At 41.4% G+C, this 22378-nt stretch overlaps 1 protein-coding gene across 1 annotated transcript in view; it reads left to right on the top strand.

Moving 5' to 3' along the window:
* The window catches only part of BMP5 (bone morphogenetic protein 5), a 224369-nt gene that overhangs the window by 154900 nt on the left and 47091 nt on the right, over positions 1-22378 (top strand). The window contains exon 3 of the mRNA XM_077487820.1: positions 11905-12053. Within this exon, the coding sequence (XP_077343946.1) occupies positions 11905-12053 (149 nt within the window). The remainder of the gene's footprint in view (positions 1-11904; positions 12054-22378) is intronic.

Here is a 22378-nt window from a genome sequence, read left to right as displayed (position 1 = left end):
CAAGGCATTTTAGACTGAGCAGTCCATTTTTCTTTTCTTTTTTTTTTAAACCAAATGCCCGGTGTGCCCTATGGCCAGTCCGGACCCGACAGTCTCTGCTGTTTACAGTTGCCTCTGTTTGCACACATTTACAACTGCCATCAATAATGTACTGATTGTTCCTAGGCTGCCCCTGGTCACTGCTATTTGGCTATCTGAATGTAGCCTAATAGGAAGTCCCTGAACAAGGACTTATGGCCAAGGTATTATACATATGAAAGCTGCAGAAAAAAAAGACTGAAAACTATTTTTGAAAATGCAATGACTTTGTAAAACATACTAGAAGTGTTAGTGATCAGGTTCTTCTACTTTAAGCCTTTATTCGATAATTGATCCCCTTAGTGGCAGAGCCCCTACTCTGACTCACCTGCAGTGCTAGGCAACAGCCATTACTGCTCTGCAGCCATCCTTATGTCCTCCATCAGTTCCCAGGGAAGTCGGTTTCATCCTCCAGCCTCTTTAGCTCCTAATCCTCCTCTGTCAGGGTCATCCCCGGGCTCTTCCTCCTGTTCAGCTGGATCTGGCTCCCTTGGCTCCCAGATAGGCAGAGGGCCCCACCTGCAGAGCCTGGCATGGAAGTGATGGAAGGTGAAGTGCTCTGCCAGCTGCTCCGGGTGTCCAGGTCCAGGACCCCGCAAAGGGTGCAGAACTCTTTCCCAGAAATGGTGCCCTCTCCTCATCAATCCAGTTGATGGAAGAGACACTGACCAGCCTCTAAATGTGGCGGCTGGCTGCAGGGGGAGGGCGGGTACAGGAGGTCCATCCAGGCTCCTCCACTAGCATTACAGGTTGTAAGGGATGATGCTGGTGGCAGTTCTGGGATGTGTGAACCAGCGACCCCAACTCACAGAGCAAGTGCTGGTTTGTCCTATGGCCAGTCCAAGCCTGGCCACACTCACCATAGCATCTTTCTCCATCATGGCAAAGATGTGGACCACATGTGCTTTGAAGTGAAATGCAGAATGCTGTGAAATTCAGATTCTCCATGTGGGCTGCATGCATACCCAGGATGTATGGCAAGGCTTTTATAGAGATAAATAATAAAATGGCTGTGCAACACTGTTACAGCAAATGCAAAATAACAGTGTCAATACCCACTTACAATTAGTGATGCTGCAGATATTGGAGTTCTCTATTTAACTAGAAGAAAAAAAGAAAGGACAAGGCCTTTCAAAGGGGTCACACTAACTGAACACTACAGTTGAATTTCATAACATTTTATTTAGAAAAAACACACCATAATATCAAATATGTCAACATTTATTTTGTCATATTTGATATTATGGTGTGTTTTTTCTAAATACAATTTAATTAAATTCAACCATTGTGTTCAGTTACTGCAACCCCTTTGGAAGGCCTTGTCCTTTATTTTTTTCTTATATGTAGTTTTTGTGGTTGCCTGGACTGCACCATGTTGCTGATACTATATTAATTATCTAAATAGTTGTATACTATTAGCGCGGTAGATCTGGGCACCACAATATTGTTTTCAGTTGATCTCTATTTCCCTGCCAGTACCCACAGCAACACCACAGAGCAAGCTCAAAAGCTCAAAAGATTTTTTCAGAGTTGTAGTATATCAAGGCTAGTGATGTGCTGAGATGCCGTGGGTTTGGTTCAAGAAGTTGTCAAACATGAACCCTATTGAAATCAATGGGAGCCTAATCAGTAAAAATAAAAATGTCAATTTTATTGGGTAATATGTAACAGGTGTAAAAAAAAATAGCATGTAGTAAACACTGGCCTGTACTAAGAAAAAATAAATGTATTCCATTGGGCCAGGAGCAGCACTTTTTTAAATGCTTAAAGTGGAGCATTAAAAATGTCCAATTCCTCTAAATAACATGTACGATAAAACAGAAAAAACAGCAGTGAAGTATTAAAAACAATAGTATTTATTAAAAAAAGGAAAAGAGAGGCATAGGGGAACCCCTTTAGGTTTACGCAGAGATGAGCTTTTATTTAGTCTAAGATTGCAAATGACAAAAACAGTAGTCCACATAGTAAATCGTCCTCGGTTAAATCAATATGTGCATGTATGGGTGCATTTTTGTAAACGGTAATAGTTATCTTGAGTAAAGTAATGTTTTGTTTCACGTTTACTGGTCATTTAATGCGCCCTTCTATAGAATTCTTCTCTATGGAATAGCTTTGCAAATCTGCAGTTCCCAAACCACAGGCTATCCTTCTTTTCTGTTCTTGTTCAAGTCATTTCTATATGGTTTTCTTTTTTTTTTTTTCTATATTCAGGTCAAAAGTTTGCATATTTTAGGTAACAGGAGTATATACTTGGAGAGATCTTGAATAAACTAAGAATTCAATCCCAGCTTCTGTTTGACTTTTCAATTGCTACTTTGGATTAAGTGGTTGGCTTACAACCAGATAAAGTTTTATTCTGCAGCACCCGCAAGTTTTATTTTTAGGCAGACATAGATACAACAAAAGCAGTTTATCATGGCAGCTGCTGCTATATTAAATGTTCTGGGTTACACATAGGTGCCAGTGAGATTAAATTTTTTATGCTACTGGAAAACTGTAAGGCAGAATATGTTTACTATGGGAAGCATAGATAGTTCATCCAGGTGCCTATCCAGCTGTTTAATACCACCCTGCACACCGTCTAAAGGATTTACGATTACTTTGTCAACCTGATCTAGAAGACCTATGCCCTGTACTCACGGTCGGACTTTCCAACGGAAAATTGTTTTGTCAGAAATTGCGATTGTGTTAATCTAAGTTTGAGATCTGGATCTAAAATTTTCCTACAATAAAATCCGGTCACTTAAATTCCGATCGTGTGCAGACAATTCCGACACACAAAGTGCCATGCATGCTCAGAATAAATTACAAGATGAAAGCTATTGGCTACTGGCCTCTTTATAGTCCCGTCGTACGTGTTGTACGTTACCTCATTCTGAACGGTCAGATTTTAGATTAGACGGATTTTGTCGTCGGAATGTCCGACCGTGTGTACAGGGCATTAGATTTAAGTCATAAGTGTTGATTTACTAAAGTAAAATAGACTTTTCACTTTGAAAGAGAAGTTGCACTTTGAAGAGGATTTTTTCCCAGAGTTTAGTGATTGAGGTGAAGCTTTGCTGACTTTCATTATGCAATCAAATGCAAGAAAACTGCTGTCTTTGCAAAGTGAAATTTCACCACATTCATTAGATTCTGGGGAAATTACCTTACAAAGTGCAACTTTACTATTAACCACTTCCCGACCAGCGCACGACGATGTATGTCGACAGAATGGCACGGGCAGGCATATTGGCGTACAGGTACGTCCAATATTCAATGCCGCCCTGCCATCAGGAGCGCACCGCCGGCGGCACGCTCCCGCGCTGGTCGGGACCCCCGGACTCGATCGCCGCGGGCATCCCCGCGATCGTCTCACTGAGCGGGCCGAATGGAGGAAATGCTGTGTAAACAACATTTCTCCATTCTGCCTAGCAACTAGTGACGCTGATCCCTGCTCCATGTGATTGGAGCAGAGATCAGTGTTCACTAAATGAAAGCCCAACCCCCCCACAGTTAGTAACACACCCCTAGGAACACTTAACCCCTACACTGCCACCCACTGGTTAACCCTTTCACTGCCAGTGTCATTTACACAGGAATCACTGCATTTATATAGCAGTGATTACTGTATAAATGACAATGGTCCCAAAAATGTGTCAAAAATGTTCGATGGGTCCCCCACAATGTCGCAGTCACAATAAAAATCGCTGATCGCCGCCATTACTAGTAAAAAAAAAAAAAACATTATTAATAAAAATGCTATAAAACTATCCCTATTTTGTAAACGCTATAACTTTTGCGCAAACCAATCAATAATCGCTTATTGCGATTTTTTTTACCAAAAATATGTAGAAGAATACGTATCGGCCTAAACTGAGGGAAAAAAATGTTTTTTTATATATTTTTGGGGGATATTTATTATAACAAAAAGTAAAAAATAATGCGTTTTTTTCAAAATTGTCGCTCTATTTTTGGTTATAGCGCAAAAAATAAAAACCGCAGGGGTGATCAAATACCACCAAAAGAAAGCTCTATTTGTGGGAAAAAAAGGACGTCAATTTTGTTTGGGAGCCACGTCGCACGACTGCGCAATTGTCAGTTAAAGCGACGCAGTGCCGAATCGCAAAAAGGGGTCTGGTCTTTGACCAGCAAATTGGTCCGGTCTGCAAGTGGTTAAAGTGAACAGCGTATTTGCCTTTAGTAAATCAACCTATGATCTGAAATTTCCTAAAGAGTTATTACTGACTTTAAAAAGGACAAATATACTAAATATAGGCCGTTCTTAATGTATTTGTTAACCACTTCAATACTGGGCACTTTCGCCCCTTTCCTTCCAATGCCAATTTTCACCTTTCAGCACTCTTGCACTTTTTTATCATTTTGTTCACACAAATATAGCTTTCTTTTGGTGGTATTTATTCACAAATACATTTTTTATATTTTTTGCGATATAAGCGAAGAAAAGAGCGAACATTTTGAAAAAAAATATATATTTCTTTTTGCTAAAAAAAAAAAATTACTCAGAACCCCCAAACATTATATATATATATATATATATATATATATATATATATATATATATATATATATATATATATATATATATATATATATATATATATATATATATATATATTTTTAGAAAATACCCTAAATAATAAAATGGCAGTCGTGGTAATTTTTTATGCCACATGGTATTTGTGCAGCAATTTTTCAAATGAATTTTTTGGGGAAAAAAAAACACTTTAATGGATTTTAATACAAAAAGACACCATACAGTAGATAAACCATTTGTTTTGTAAAATAGATACCAAACATGTGACGCTTTGGAATTGCGCACATTGACAGAATGGAGTAAAACTACAGTATTTAAAAAACTTCATAGGCGACGCTTTACATTTTTTTACAGATTACCAGTTTAGAGCTACAGCGGAAGTCTAGTCCGAACGTCATTTACATATGCGGGTGCGACCTATGTATGTGTTTGCTTCTGCGCGTGAGCATGAGGGGACAGGGACGCTTTAAACTTTTTTTATATATTATTTTTTTTTTTTTTTTTTACACCATCTCTTTAATTTTTTTTAATCACTTTTAATCCTATTACAAGAAATGTAAACATCCCTTGTAAAAGGAATAAGATATGATAGGTCCTCTTTATGGAGAAAACTGGGGTCAATAAGACCCCAGATATCTCCTCTACCCTGAAAAGCATGAGATAAAAAAAATCAATCTCTGCTTTCCAGGGTACAAAACTGACAGTGTTTACATCTACCAGTGCCTGAACTTGTCATTTCCGGCCTCCCTGGACCATAGAGATGACTGGGGAGCATTCGGTCCCTGGCCAGCTCTATAGTAATCTGCCACCGCTGGGTCAGTTCTCTAGGTCCCTAATCTCATAGGAGATCTGGGAGAGGCTCATGAGCCTCTAGGATGGCTTTTACAAGATAGGGAATAGTTCACTGAAAACAAAGATGCAGTATATGAATGATGCCCGTAGCTGCAGTCATCATCAAGATTTCACCACTTCAACCTAAGGATGTCGTATGATGGCCTTGCAGCAGGAAGTGGTTATTGTTATTAAAAAAGCTACCTTTCTATTTTAATTTGTGGATGCTGTAGTTCGGGTATTTGCCTGTTTGCCGAATAGAGAACAATTTGGGGTGTTCCCGGCAAATTTTCGAAAGCCACGGAACACCCTTTAAAAGTCTATGGGAGAAATCAAAAGTGCTAATTTTTAAGGCTTATATGCATGGTATTGTCATAAAAAGTGTTTGAGGACCTGGGTCCTGCCCCAGGGGACATGTATCAATGTACATTTTTTTTTTTAACCACTTCAGGACCGCCGTATTGCCATTGTACGTCAGCACAATGGCACAGGCAGGCAGAATCACGTACATCTACGTGATTGCCTTCCAGCGGGTGGGGGGTCCCATCGGACCCCCTCCCGCTGGTTACGGCGGTCCGATTCGGTCCAGGAGCGCTCCGTGATGAGGGGATGGCCGTTCGTTTTCGGCCACCCCCTCTGGATCGCTCCTGGCCAATGAGAAGCTTCCTCCCCTGTGTATTGTTTACACAGGAAGGAGGAAGTGATGTCATTCTCCTCGGGGCGGTCTTTTTGACCGGACTACGAGGAGAAGAGTAAAAGTAAGTCTGCACGAACACTACACTGACATGTAGGTACACACAGGCACACAAACCCCCCCCGATCCCCCCCCCCCCGATCGCCCCCCGATCCCCCCCCGCCCCCCCTCCCCCCCCAGTCACAGTGTCACTGATTGCATTGATCATTTCTTTACTGATCAATGCATTCAGTGTCAGTTGTGACAGTAAAAACTGTCAGGACAGTTAGTGTTAGGTCCAGGGTAGCCCCCTATCACCCCCCAATAAAGATTTAACCCCCTGATTGCCCCTAGAGTTAACCCTTTCACCCCCTTTTGCCAGTGTCACTAAGCGATCATTTTTCTGATCGCTGCATGTGTCGCTAGTGTCGCTAGGTAGCTAGTTATTTTTTTAGGTTCACCGCCAGGTTTTTATATCGCTAGGTACCCCGATATACTACCCAATAATGTTTTTAACCCCCTGATTGCCGCTAGTTAACCCTTTCACCCCCTTTTGCCAGTGTCACTAAGCGATCGTTTTTCTGATCGCTGCATTAGTGTCGCTACAGTCGCTAGGTAGCTAGTTATTTTTTTAGGTTCACCGCCAGGTTTTTATAGCGCTAGGTACCCCGATATACTACCCAATAATGTTTTTAACCCCCTGATTGCCGCTAGTTAACCCTTTCACCCCCTTTTGCCAGTGTCACTAAGCGATCATTTTTCTGATCGCTGCATGTGTCGCTAGGTAGCTAGTTATTTTTTTAGGTTCACCGCCAGGTTTTTATATCGCTAGGTACCCCGATATACTACCCAATAATGTTTTTAACCCCCTGATTGCCGCTAGTTAACCCTTTCACCCCCTTTTGCCAGTGTCACTAAGCGATCATTTTTCTGATCGCTGCATGTGTCGCTAGGTAGCTAGTTATTTTTTTAGGTTCACCGCCAGGTTTTTATAGCGCTAGGTACCCCGATATACTACCCAATAATGGTTTTAACCCCCTGATTTCCGCTAGTTAACCCTTTCACCCCCTTTTGCCAGTGTCACTAAGCGATAATTTTTCTGAACGCTGCATCAGTGTCGCTAGTGTCGCTAGGTAGCTAGTTAACTAGGCTCCCAAAAAGTCCCCCACATGTGGTATCCCCGTACTCGGGAGAAGCAGCAGAATTTATTTTGGGGTGTAATTTGACTTCTGCCCATAGCATGTGTGAGCAATATATCATTTAGTGACAACTTTGTGCAAAAAAAAAAAAGTTTGTAATATTCCCGCAACTTTTGGCAAAACATAAAATATTCCATGGACTCAACATGCCTCTCAGTAAATAGCTTGGGGTGTCTACTTTCCAAAATGGGGTCATTTGGGGGGGTTTTGTGCTATTTTGGCATTTTATGGCCTTCGAAACTGTGATAGGTAGTGAGGAGTTAAATCAAAAATTTGCACCCTTAGAAATCCTGAAGGTGGTGATTGGTTTTCGGGGTGCCGTGCGCGACTAGACTCCCAAAAAGTCCCACACATGTGGTATCCCCGTACTCGGGAGAAGCAGCAGAATGTATTTTGGGGTGTCATTTCACATATAACCATGGCATGTGTGAGCAATATATCATTTAGTGACAACTTTTTGTAAAAAAAAATTTTTATTTTTATTTTTGTCATTATTCAATCCCTTAGGACAAAAAAAATAAATATTCAATGGGCTCAACATACCCATCAGCAATTTCCTTGGGGTGTCTACTTTCCAAAATGGGGTCATTTGGGGGGGATTTGTACTGCCCTGCCATTTTAGCACCTCAAGAAATGAGATCGGCAGTCATAAATTAAAAGCTGTGTAAATTCCAGAAAATGTACTCTAGTTTGTAGACGCTATAACTTTTGCGCAAACCAAAAAATATACGCTTATTGACATTTTTTTTACTAAAGACATGTGGCTGAATAAATTTTGCCCTCAATGTATGACTAAAATTTAGTTTATTCGATTTTTCTTATAACAAAAAGAAGAAAATATCTTTTTTTTTCAAAATTTTCGCTCTTTTTTCATTTATATCGCAAAAAAAAAAAATCGCAGAGGCAATCAAATACCATCAAAAGAAAGCTCTATTTGTGGGAAGAAAAGGACGCAAATTTCGTTTGGGTGCAATATTGCATGACCGCGCAATTACCAGTTAAAGCAGCGCAGTGCGAAATTGCAAAAAGACCTCTGGTCCTTAAGGTGTTTATTGGTCCGGAACTGAAGTGGTTAAATGGCCATTTTTTCGGGAGCAGTGATTTTAATGCTTAAAATTAAACAATAAAAGTGAAATATTCCTTTCAATTTCGTACCTGAGGGTGTCTATAGTATGCCTGTAAAGTAGCACATGTGAGTAGCACAATATATAGTGGGAACAAGTATATGATTTTAAACTTTCACCATACCAATGCTTAAAGACAGTGCCTGGTTTAGGATTGGCTACAGTGCAAACAAAACAGCCACGGACAAAGGAGCAGACCCAACACTGGAATGGGGAGCAAGTGAGAGTGACAGTAAAAGAGCATTAACCCAAGCTGTCCTTGAACCTTTCTTACTGCTTGTACGGTAAACTATTTAATTTCAAAGATCCTCAGAGATCACAACAAAAACTTTAAAGCTTGGTTTTAGTCAGTTCCTACCCTGTTTCCCCTAAAATAAGACCTAGCGTGATTGTCGGTGTTGGCTGCAATATAAGCCCTACCACCCAAATAAGCCATACTCTCTGTTTCCTCAAAAATAAGCCCTACCCTGAAAAGAAGACCTACAAGGACTTTAACTAGGGCTTATTTGGGGGTAGGGCTTTTATTGCAGCTATCACCGACAATCACACTAGGTCTTATTTTAGGGGAAACAGGGTAACAGCTTAGAAATGCCTGCTGTGTGAAATGCCTAATATTAGATTAGGCTGGTAGATTGCCAAGATTCTTTGGAACATAATAATCGTAATGGGAAAAAAAGCTAAGGTTTCAGTGTCACTGTGCATTTTGAAGATCAATTTCTCTGCATCACCCAAAGCTACAGAGGTGAATGAGGGTTTTTTAAGTGGTTTACTGCTTGTTTAGAACATATAAATATTTTAGTGTCCATAGTCTAGGCACAGGCTCACCTAAAATGCTGAATGGGATAGAGGAGGCGTAGGAGGGGGTTTTAATCATATACTTGTAAAGAATGTTGCTTGTCTTGAAAGGAGAAATAGGTTATTCTTCTTATTACAGCACTGGGAATGCTCTTGTGATTATGCAATTCTGAACCTCTCACACTTAGAATTTGGAATGGCTTGCATAACTCTAGCATGTAATATCTTACTTGGAGAAGCTTAGTGACACTATATGAGGTGCGTTTATGTCTGACACTCTCTGGCATGAATGTTATGCATTTGTAAAACAATCATTTTTTTAATGAGAGATAGAAAAGTAAATCATCAACTTTGTTTACATTTTTTAAATCTAGAAATGTGTTTATAATTGCATATTTTTATTTAATAACTATGTGAATCTTTCTTATCAGGTCTAGGTCATGGTCGGAATGTTTTTACTAAAATGATAGATTATGAATTACAGCTGGCATTTTAATAAAACCAGAATAGGATGGTGTGCTAAATATAATCCTTCCCTTGCAATATTTAGAAAGATATTACATTAACTTTTTTTTATATTTCCTAACTTAATACAATGTAAAAAGATAGCACTATGAGTTTTGGAAAGTTTTAATACTGTAACTTGTTGCTAAGCTTTTTGTTTGTTTGGATTTATTTTCATGACCTATTTGCATGTAAGTTTAGATGTCACCCTAGCAATTTTGAACAGCCCTGAAAATAGAGGTTGCTGCATTGACTAGGCTTAATGGGGGGCAAGAGGCATTAGCAGCTATCTCCTTTTGTAGCCACTGTCAGTTTCTCCTGACTAATATATATCTCCATATACCTCCATATAGTATAAAATGAAAAATATAAGTGCAGCGCTATTAATCTATCATATGAAATATCCAGTGATATCAAATCATATTCAAATAAATATACAATAATTTGTACAATTAAAGTTTGTATGCTCAAACTTTTCTGCGTTGAATAATTGGGACTTCTCAATTCATATATCATCCACAACTGTGCAAATCGTGTCTTCAGCAGATTATGTGCACACCTTCACCAGTTTACCTGCTCACCTCATACATGAGTCAGAAAGACCCAAAACAATTCCTTTTTTTCTTTCAGCTATGGTCTCATCTCTTCCACATTCGATCAGCTTTCCAATCAGCAGCCTCCCAGGGGGATTGAAAGAAAGAGCTCTCATATATACTGCCCTACTGCTTTTCTTCTTCCTCCACACCATCGTTATTACTCAGCATTCCAGATAGGATATGGCTCCACATTCATGCAACAATAAATAGAGGATACATAGTGCTCTCCATTTGCAATATTTATTAAAATGCCCCAATTAAAAAACACTTACAAGATATTCAGTTAAAACCAACTCTGTATAGTCCTGCTCACCAATGTGGCTGTGTGACCCCACGGGCTTGGCTCCTCCCCTCTACATGCGGATCGGATCTGATTGGGCTTTCCTCTCCCAAGCCCTTAAATAGCTTAGTGTTACTATAGAAACCGCCTGGGCTTCACCCAGGCAGTCTGGAGTGTGTGTGGACACTCCCACTTCCTATGGACCACGTAAGTGTAATTTATCCAAAACGAGCCATGGTATTACTACCTATGTTCTTATTGTCATTTATATTCCATTATTATGCAGTATATTTCCTGCCCTACTAATCCAGACTGCCATGGTAACCTCCTGGTCACAGTCTGAACAAAAATGAATTACAGTATAACACAACCACTCCTACCTACAATGTGTATTATATGTATTATATATTGGTGATTTTGTGTAGACAAACTATATTATGCTACAGAACATTTTATTAATAATTTGAATCTTGTGCAATACACTAAATTTAAAATTAATATTACATTTATTATTATTAGTTTAAATTTACCACAGCAGTCTGGATTAGTAGGGCTGGAAAGTGGGAGTGTCCACATTGCCTATTATTTTTCGTGTATAATAGGGATAATTGGGGAATTTGTAAGACTGAAATCAAATTCATTAACTTTGCCTTGTGATAGAATAGGTGCTTAAACAAAAAAAAAAAATTTTAGGAGCATCTTACATAAGCTGTACTGAACATTTAATGATTTTTGATATGCAAAAAAATGTGTATTGGGGTTTCTCAGTTTCAAGTCAAGGAGGTGGATCTACTAAAGGCAAATAGACTGTACACTTTGCAAGTACAGTTGCGTTCATTTTCCACAGATCTTAGTAAATGTGGTGAAGCTCTGCTGATTTCCATCATCCAATCATGTGCAAGCAAAAATAATGTTTTTTTTATTTTCCTTGCACCTGAGTGGGTATTCTTTAAAAAGTGAAGCTTCACTACATTTACATTTACATTTACCAAGGAAAATGAGTGCGACTTGCAAAGTTTATTGCAGTCTATTTGTCTTTAGTAAATCCATCCCACTGTCTACCAGATGATGAGAACACTAGTGATAACCTAATATAAGATGATGAACACACTATTGAAAGCCTTCTAGGTAATGGGGTATATTGTGCTAACGTGAACCCCTTCCTAACTCTTTGTGATGTGTCTTAAACCCTTAAAACTGATGTTCTACAAAGGATGGTGTATTGTACTCACAACATCTCAGTGAGTATTATAAATGTGTATTTATTTATTCAATTTTTTTTTTCAGAGATGCAGACCTCTTTTTGTTAGATACTCAGAGAGTACCTGCCTTTGAAGTTGGTTGGCTGATGTTTGATATTACAGTGACCAGTAACCACTGGCTGATTAATCCACAGAACAATCTGGGGTTACAACTGTGTGTTGAAACATCAGATGGTAAGTTCCTAATTCTATAGTATGTTATTTTCCAATTCAAAGATTAATAATTTCCTTTACAGCTGTGTTAAATAAGAATTTTCTTGTAGTTTAACCACTACAATACAGGGCACTTTCACCCCCTTCCTTCCCAGCCCAATTTTCAGCTTTCAGCGCTCTAGCACTTTCAGTGACAATTGCGCGGTCATGCTACACTGTACCCAAATGAAATTGTTATCATTTTGTTCGCACAAATAGAGCTTTATTTTGGTGTTATTTATTCACGACTCCGTTTTTTTTTTTTGCGATATAAGCGCAAAAATAGCGGAAATTTGGAAAAAAAACTATATTTTCTTTTTTCTATTTGAAAAGAAATCCAATAAAATCAAATTTTGTCATAAATTTAAGCCAAAATGTATTCTGCTACATGTTTTTGGTAAAAAAAATTCCGTTAAGTGTATAATAATTGGTTTGTGTGATCACGGACATATGTACGCAAATGATCATGTACATATGTGTGCAGATAATCATTGGGACATGTGATTTTAGTGGGACATATGTGGGGGACATGTTTTTATTATTAGGGACATGTGTTTTTATTATTTGGGGACATGTATGTTTTGGGGACATGTGTGTTTTGGGGACATGTGTGGGGACTGTGTTTGTACTGTGTGGTGTGTTGTGTATTACACTACACTGTTGATCAGTGAGTAAAAAGCTGTAAAAAGCAGCCCATACTCACTGATCATCAGCCGGCTGCAGCGTTCTGCTCTCCTCTCCTCAGTGGTGACTTCCGTGTGAGGAGAGGAGAGCCGATTGCCTAGCAACCGGCTGTTTGTTTACATCACATGACGGCCGTGATTGGACACGGCCGTCATGTGATCAGGAGGGCCAATCACAGAGCCCTCCTGCCGATCTGAGATGTGCCGTGTCCGGGTGACACGAGCACATCGGGATCGCGCCGCTGCGCGGGCGCGCGCACGCGCGATCCCGCTACTCCTGAATGACGTTCCTGAACGTCCTATCGGGAGTAGACGGCTTCCACCCGGCCGTATATATGCATCGGCCGGGTGGGAAGTGGTTAAACAATTTTTTTTTTCACTTTTTAAACCTGTTCAGTTTGAGGTGAGCATGCAAAGAATAAATGCATACACATGATTTCTTTATTGAAAAGTTCACGTCAAAACCATCAAAATAGTGAGGCCACTTTCATGCAGACAGACCGATCGGGTCTGCCTGTCAGTTTTTCAGGCAGACCCGACCAGACCATCCATTGCTTTCTATGACGCGGCGGAGGTCAATGGACATGTGTTCATTGACACCTGTCGACATCCAGTTCTGTCCGCTGTCCTGGTCTATTTCCGTCCGATAGCCCATAGAATACAGCAGGCTGTGTCGATGTCCACTCTGCATCAACATGGAACAGTCATTCATCTGATCAGTGGAGAGATTCCCTGCTGAGCAGGTAGAATCCGCTGGCGGACTACGCCTGTGTAAAAGAGGCAAAGGCAGTTGAAGTTTTATGAAAATTTCCTGTAAAGTGACTCTTTGCTCTGCAGTTTCATAGTTTCATAGTTAGTAAGGTTGAATAAAGACACCAGTCCATCCAGTTCAACCTGAGTGTCTACAGTTATCCCCATCCCTGTACATTACACACTCACATTGGTCCCTGCCCTCAAGGAGCCCACAATCCAAGGTCCCCATTCATATACTAGGGCCAATTTTTTGAACAATTAACCTACCTGCATGTCTTTGGTTTGTGGGAGGAAACCGGAGTACCCAGAGGAAACCCACGCAGGCACAGGGAGAACATGAAAACTCCAGGCAGGTAGTGTCGTGGTTGGGATTTGAACCAGCGACCCTTCTTACTGCTAGGTGAGAGTGCTAACCACTACACCACTGTGCCGCCAAACTTGAACTTTACAAAGGGCTCTATTGGTCTTTTAATGTGACAGGTCTCTAACCAAAAGCAAGTTTGAGTGAGAAGGGGCTACGTTTATCATATTTAGCTTCGTTTTCCCAATGTCACAACAATTTTATACAGTAGTGAGAAAGAAGTAGGGTACTTAGTAGGGTACTGGAGTTGACAGTAGATGTGTGAAACATTCATGTATTATTTTCGAAATATAAACCTTTTTCTCACTTAAGCATCCCCACTAGTATGGCAGATTACGTTAAAAAATAACCTCCCTAAGCACTTTTTGTGATTAAAATGATCACAGAAAAATTACACAAAAAGAAAATGACCCCTAAAGAAGTACACTTCCTGCACTCCTTTAAAATTATGTACAATGGTAAAACAATTGTAAACTAAGAAACCAAACTGTAAACAGGTTTTTTAAAGTAAATTGGGTTTTTCACTTTTTGTTTTATATTGATACCCCTTCTGTTCATCAGTATGCATGCAATCCCACTAGAGAGTCTTATTGTACACAAGGGGCACATACAGTTTTAAAATTACCCTAAACTCATCTGACCAATTCCAGGCAAAAGACATTCATCCCCTCACAGCTGCTACATAACCCTGCTTCACCTTTCCATAAAGGGGCTGTTAGTTACTGGTAAGAAGGGGATCAGGAGTCTAGACATACTTCTGATATTGTTGCTATACCTTTTAGTGGGGGATTCATATGTCTCTTAACTTTTCCTGACACTGTAAGACATGATATGTCATCTGATTGGTGGTTCGTGGGCTGCTTGATTTCATCTACATTAACCTGCAGAGGATCTCAGCTCACGATTGCTTTAGTGACCATTAATTTGTGGTGTTCAGGGACCAGAGCAGGCTTCTCAGAACCTGTGCTGGTGCACAATCATCAAATTCTAACTGCCAGGAAGCCAATCATCAATGAATTGTGGCAAACTAGGTTCAACATTTTAGGACATTTTTGCATATTGTGGTGCAGTGGAGTGTGTTGGGAATGGGCCCTAAATAATCTTTGATCTCATGTCAAAAAATTCTGGTCCTTGGGAGCATGATCCCATACATCTTTGTCAGACAGGAGGCAATATTTTTTCCTTTCCCCTTTCCCAATATTTCCTTACTAGGACTGTAATATTTTAGCTCTCTAGTAAGCTATAAATGACAGGGCAGTAGTAGATGTCAATTGCATATATACTTAACTTAGAGAAAATGTGAGTACACAGGCATTGGAATCTACGCTCAGCCATAAATAATAATGTAAACCGGGTATTGTGGGAAAATTAATTCAAGTGTAGCATTTCCAAGGAATCATTTTTTTTATTACAAACACTTTTTATTGAGAGTAATGAAAAGATACAAACAAAATTGAGGCAAAAAAAAAAGCAGAAATGGCATAGACAATCTTACAACATTGTATGAAAGGGAAAAAGAAGAAACAATACGGAACAATAAAACAAATAGCCTTATATTCTTGCAAACAATTGTAAGTTATACAAAATAATCAATTAAGTGCAGAGGTTTGACACAAAGTACAGCTAGCCAGCTGATTATTAAAGAGGAGGTCCATTCACCCCTTCAAAAATTAAAAGCCAGCAGCTATACATACTGCAGCTGCTGTCTTTTAATAATAGGACACTTACCTATCCTGGATGTCAGCACCACAGATGTTTCCATTAGCTCTTTGGGTGTTGCCGTTGCCATTGCGGGAAAGGCTTCATGCTGGGTCCCTACTGCGCATGCCCGAGGCACCGCTTCACTCTCTTACTGGCCCGGTGGTGGGGAAGGAGGAGGGAGGAGGAGGGAGACAAGCTGCTGATTTAATGCACAGTGGCCCGGACTCAAAGAAAGGTATCTGCTCCCCCCTCAAAAGGTTCCAAATGTGCCATTGGAGGGGGAGGAGACAAATGAGCAAACTTTTGGGTGGTACTCCACTTTAATATAAAATGAGCTCTCTATTAGTGAGTGGACCAGGACATCCATTATTTTGGAATGTATGCATAGTATTAACAATTAGGCTTGTGCAATTTGTTTCGTAACAAATCGAAATTCGGCCGAATTTTGCATCTTTCGGACATTCGGATGCATCCGAATGTCTGAATAAAAAAATAACAAATAACAACGAATACGAAAGAAATATACCGTATATACTCGAGTATAAGCCGAGATTTTCAGCCTCTTTTTTGAGGCTGAAAGTGCCCCCTCGGCTTATACTCGAGTCACCGCTGTCTGACTGCTCGATCAGCGTATCGAGCAGACAGATGGCGGACATTAAAATTCAAAAGCCGCGCCTCCTTCTCCGCCTCCGCCTGTGATAGGCGGAACACTGAATTTCCCAGCAGTCAGTGTTCCGCCTATCACGGACATCCGTTCATTCTCATACTACGGACGAGTATGAGAGGATGTCCGTGATAGGCGGAACACAGGCTGCTGGGAAATTGAGTGTTCCGCCTATCACAGGCGGAGGACGGAGGCGCAGCTTTTGAATCGTAGAATGGCCGCCGAGAAGAGCGGCGATCCATCGGCACGACACGGGACAGAGGAGGCACGGGACGGAGGAGGCACGGGACAGAGGAGGCACGGGACAGAGGAGGCACGGGACAGAGGAGGCACGGGACAGAGGAGGCTCGGGACGACGGCGGCTCGGGACGGAGGCTTGGGACACAGGTAGGCTGGACACACACACAAGGCTGCACGGACACACACACACACACACACACACACACACACACACACAGGGATGGATGGATGGATGGATGGATACACACACACACACACACACACACAGGGATGGATGGATGGATGAATACACACACACACACACACACACACACACACACACACACACACAGGGATGGATGGATACACACACAGGGATGGATGGACGGACACACAGGGATGGATGGATGGATGGATGGATGGACACACACACAGGGATGGATGGACGGACACACACACAGGGATGGACGGACACACAGGGATGGACAGCCATGTCTCACCCTCGGCTTATACACGAGTCAATAAGTTTTCCAGTTTTTTGGGGGTAAATTGGGGGCCTCGGCTTATATTCGGGTCGGCCTATACTCGAGTATATACGGTAACGAATGAATTCGACATGATTCGGTAATTTTTCAAAGATCTAATGAAACAAAACGTCAGCTCAAAGTAAATCTTATAGTCCAATCAGCTAATTCATTTTGTGCCGGAGGTTGGATTACTGGCAAAGTGCATTCCTGAGAACTGAGTGAGAAGGGTGTTGTATTGTATTTGAGCCGAGGAGAAGAGACGTTGTCATTGTGTGTGTTAAAAGATTCAATAAACAAATGACTTTCCAAACTATGAATCATTATCACAAATGTATATACATACATACATACATAGCAAATTTCAACGAATACGAACAAATGAATTCGACACTCTACGAATAATAACGAATTATCCGAAAACGTATTAACGTAACATAACGAATATAACAGAACGAAATGATGTATTTTACGAATGACAACGAACCGAAACTAAACAAAATTTTCCGTTGTGCACAAGTTTATCTCTCCATCAACTTTATCACTTCCACATGCTGTACGACCTGGGACCAAGGATTCAAAGGATTGGAACACCAAATGGAACACCAGATCAAGGCAATGGCCCAGTAAACGGCACCAAACAATGTGTGTGCTAGTTTCTGACAGGGGTACAACACATCTGGTAGACCAGCAAAGAGCAAGCACATGGAGTAGGTGAGGATCAAAGGAATCCTGTGATCCAAGCCACTGTAGTAGAAGCTCGTCGCTAAAGAGCTTTACAGCTCCAAAATATATGGAGATGTGACCCCCTGTCAAGACAGCTCTTAAAGTGGAGTTCCACCCCCCAAAAATAAAATATTACTGTGCTTAAAAAAAATAAAAAATAAAGATTTGGAGAAAAAATGTTTCTTTACTCACCTCTAAATGCCTGTTGCTAGGGGGTCCCTTATAGTCTGCCTCCTTCGGCGCCTCGGCTCCTGACATCACTTCCCTTGGCACAGGAAGGGAGATTGCCTCTCTCCCCTCCCTCTTGTCAATCATCTGGGACACATGACAGGTCCCAGATGTTTGCAATTTACAGCTATAGAAAGAGTGCACTTGTGCATGTTAGAAAGCATGTCTAACCAATCCTTGGCTAAAAAGTCTTGACCAGTTTCTGCTTCCCAATTTAGCATTTCAGAAGACTTAGCTGGGAAATCATGTTCATTAATTAGCTTGTATAGCACAGAAATAGTGCCCCTATCCCTAGATGTAGAATCACACATCCTCTCAAATATCAAGCCTGGGTTCCCTATACCAGAAAGATAGCCCATGGTAAAAGAGTGCCTAATTTGTAAATACTTAAAGAATTCTGAATGAAGCAGATCATAATGCTGCTGAAGAAAGCAGAATGGGCTTAAAGGGGGTTCTTGTAAAAATAAATCTAAAGTCACTAGGCCCTTCTCCACCTATCTAATAAAATTAAAAGTAGAGGTAAAAGCGGGTGGGAACAATGGGTCACCCAAATAGGTAGCTAAATGATGGGGTGATGACAACCAGGCCAAATGTATATTTTTAAAGAGACCATGGATGAAAGTAATGACTTAAAACTGCATTTAAAGGGGTAAGATCTAGAGAGCGAAAAGATTTTGACCACAAAAGGCCAGGGACAGAAAAAGGCCCAAATAGAGAAACTTTCAAACCTCAGACAACAAGGTACCTGAGCGAATGGGACATGCCATTGAGGGAATTGCACCAATATAGCTCTCTCACTGGGGCATGCTGGGTCGGGGACGTTACATGGGGGCAGGGCTGCCCTGTGACATCATTGGGTGGCACTGCTACTTAGTTTATTTAGCTGCGGAAGGTGGCAGAGCTGTTAGATGGCAGGAGCCAGAGTCGGGAGCAGAGCTTTTTTGGGGGGGGGGGTCAGTAGTGGTGGTGAGCTTTGTGATTCTACACCGGGGGGACATTTTTTTATTTTTTATTTTTAATAAAGCACTTGTCAAAAACTACCTACTGTTTATTTCACACCACACTTTTTTTGGTTTACTATGTACCCTCATACTCATTCACATGGGGGGTGGGATCTGGGGCCCCCCTTGTTAAAGGGGACTTCCAGATTCTGATAAGCCCCTCACCTGCAGACCCACACAACCAGCAGCCACGGTTGTGGTTAAGAGGCCCTTGTCTCCATCAACATGGGGGCAAGGTGCTTTGGGGGGCAGCCCCAAAGCCCCAAAGCCCCCCCATGTTGAGGGAATGTGGCCTGGTATGGTCAGAAGGGGGGTCTCACTCAGGGTCTGGTAAAGACTTTACATGGACCCCACGCCTTTTTTTTTAAATTGTGGTATAGGGGGTTCCCCTCAAAATCCATATCAGAAACTGGAGGACCCGTTATGGATTGGAGTTGATCCCACGTCATATTTTTCTTAATTTTTCATTGCTGGCAATTCTTTTTTTACATTCAGCTGTCAGCAGAGAACCCCACTGACAGCTGATGACTCATCAGTTGTTAAGCAAGGGGCAGCTGGCCGCTTCTTAACAACCATGACAGGTACTGTCTGTTAAGTATGTCAGTGGCCTCCAGCTCCTTAACAGCCAGCTACTGTATTTACAGTCTGTCTTAAGGACCATGGCTACTGCTGGCAGTAAATTACCACAGGCTTTCACTACTAAAATACTGCACGACTTTACAAAATAACTCATGTGGTAGCTTTTTTAGTGAATGACAAAAATATAACTGAATGTCAAATAATGGAGTAAAAAAATGACTATCAAAGGGACATGCCTGAAAAACATCTGTCAATCGGCATCCGATTAGCCAATGGCTGCGAGCTCTGACAGGGCTCTAAGTTACTACTCTAAGTTAACTCAGGACCCTCTGCTCTGCTTCACTCAGGAAGCTATCACATTAGCCAATAGAGCCCTCCAGGAAGAAATTATTTCCAAACCAGAGTTCTATTTTCTCATTAATGTATTTACAAAACTCTGTACTTTTACCACCTGCAGAAAATGCATAAAGATATCAATAACCCACCAGGACGGCCCATTGTTGCCCATCGTTACTTCAATGGAAATTTTCACCAGTGGCTTTTCCATGTATGTGGATCGCTTCTTACATCCTCTGACACAGAATCTTTCATCATACATCAGAGATGGTACACATCTACTGGACATGTTATCATTCTACTCCTGGGAACCCATGTACATATGGGCATCCCTGGATGTCACCTCCCTTTACACATTCATTCCCCATGATGTAGGTCTGATGGCAGTAGAACACTTCCTATCCACCGATCCACTTATCAACCCATGACAAGCTCACTACAACTTTTTGCCTCAAGCATAATTACTTTGAATTTGAAGATATTCTATCTACAAACCCAAGGCACTGCCATGGGGGAAAACTTTGCCTCAAACTACGCAAATCTAAGTATGGGTTATTGGGAACTCCACCACATCACACACAACAATCCTTTTGTTGCCAACATCATTTTTTACAGGCTTTACATCGATGATGTAATAATCATCTCGGATGGTACCATGGAGAATCTCATGCAGTTTGTTTCCCATTGTAATCACAATAACTTTGGACTCTTTCACCTTCATAGTGAACCCTGAAAAACTGGCCTTCTTGGGTCTAGAACTCTACCACAGTGGCACACAAATAGATGCCACCAACTATGTGAAAACCACTGCAGGAAACTCATACATGCACTACCAGAGTTGCCACCACCCCAGATGGAAGAACAATATCCCCAAGTGTTCCACAGGATCCAACACAATTGTACCAAAGATAAAGATTACCAGATCCAAGGCCAACTCTTAACCCAAAAATTTCTGGACAAGAGATACCCCCAGCTCACATAGATGATGCTTTCCATCAATATCAGGCTAAACCGACACCTAAGCCCAACATGCCAGAAGGGCTCCAGCCAACAAGGTTTACCACTCAGTTCCATGAACACTACAGAGAAATTGAAAAAATCTTCATCAAGAACTGGCCCATCCTGCTGGAAGATCCTTTTCAGGGTTCCACCCTAACATCCAAACCCAAAGTTTCCTACCGCAAAGGCCAAAAATATCAAGAGCTAAATTGCGCCAAGTAAGATCCATAAACCCAAGCCAGGTCCCACCACCTACACCCCCCTGATCCCACTAGTGGACATGTTTCAATGCAAGAAAAAAATATGCATGATGTGTAAATTTGTCCAGCATGAACAAAAAAGCTTCTCTACAAAAGGAAAAACGCACGTTATAAAATAGTTTCACAGTTGCTCCAGTGATCATGTAGTATACTGTCTGACCTGTCCTTGCGGCCTCCTATATGTTGGCAGTCAGCTCCGAGCACGTAGCCTTTCATCACTGCAGCCCTGATTGAGAAGATTCCAGCCCTGCCTAGGTCTAATCAGATGCCGGAGACATCACTTCCTTTTCCACAGTCCATGCTGGTCTGTGTGGAACTGCTTGGTTCCTTTGCTCCTGGAAAAACACTGTGATCCATTACAGTCAGCTGCTCAATCCTTTTGAGCTATCCAGAACAGCAGTGGGACCCACAGAGCCATGTGTAATGCCAGGACTGCACTTTACTTTGATGAGCATGCATCTTCTATCATCTTGTAAGTGTTTTTAATCTTATCCTATTAAAGTCATCATTGTAATACTACACTCGGGTCGGTGCCTCCCCCTTCCCTGTTTTTTCCTTATCTGTACTAACATTGTATAGTTAGTACAGCGAGCTCCTCCCAAGCTCCTCAGTTTTCTTTTCGGTCAGTCCACTTGAGTCAAAAAGTCAAGTAGCTTTAGTTGCACTTGATTAAAATAATAAATAGCATAGCATAGATAAGTTAATTAAAGCCAAGACTATGGGGATCTGCCAATGCTGATTTCGCTTAATTTCCGAGCTGGGGTGGGGTGGTAGTTTCTGCACCAGGTGTCCTGTATGGGGAGGTGAGTGACCCCCTTTCTGTGATGATCTACAGGGCGCACGCTGAGCGCGCTGTGATCAATGAGTCACTGAGACTCGGGTGATCACCGATCCGAGTAGGGGGCCGGTCCAGGCCCCTTACCATGTGATCAGCTGTCAGCCAATGACAGCTGATCACATGATCAAAACAAAAGCTCAGTGATTTTTTTTTTCTCTTCTCACGCTGACAGTGGAGGAGAAAAATAAGCCGATCACTGGCTCATCTTAAAGGGACATCAGTCCCGAAACGGAAGAGGCAATTATGCCTCATTTATACCATCTGAAAGTGCCCACAAGTGCCACCTATCAATTACCACCAGTGGTGCCAATCAGTGCCACCTAGAACTGCTGCCTATCAGTGTAACCGCTCAGTGCCCATCACTGCCACCCATCACTGCCACCTATTGGTGCCCATCAGTGCTGCCTCATCAGCGTACATCAATGACGGACGAAA

This window comes from Lithobates pipiens, unplaced genomic scaffold (assembly GCF_037356315.1).
Source record: "Lithobates pipiens isolate NorthernLeopardFrog02 unplaced genomic scaffold, aLitPip1_a1.2 Scaffold_18, whole genome shotgun sequence".
Lineage (NCBI taxonomy): Eukaryota > Metazoa > Chordata > Amphibia > Anura > Ranidae > Lithobates > Lithobates pipiens.
Note: the sequence above shows the minus strand (reverse complement) of the source record. Positions and strands in the feature narration are given on the sequence as shown.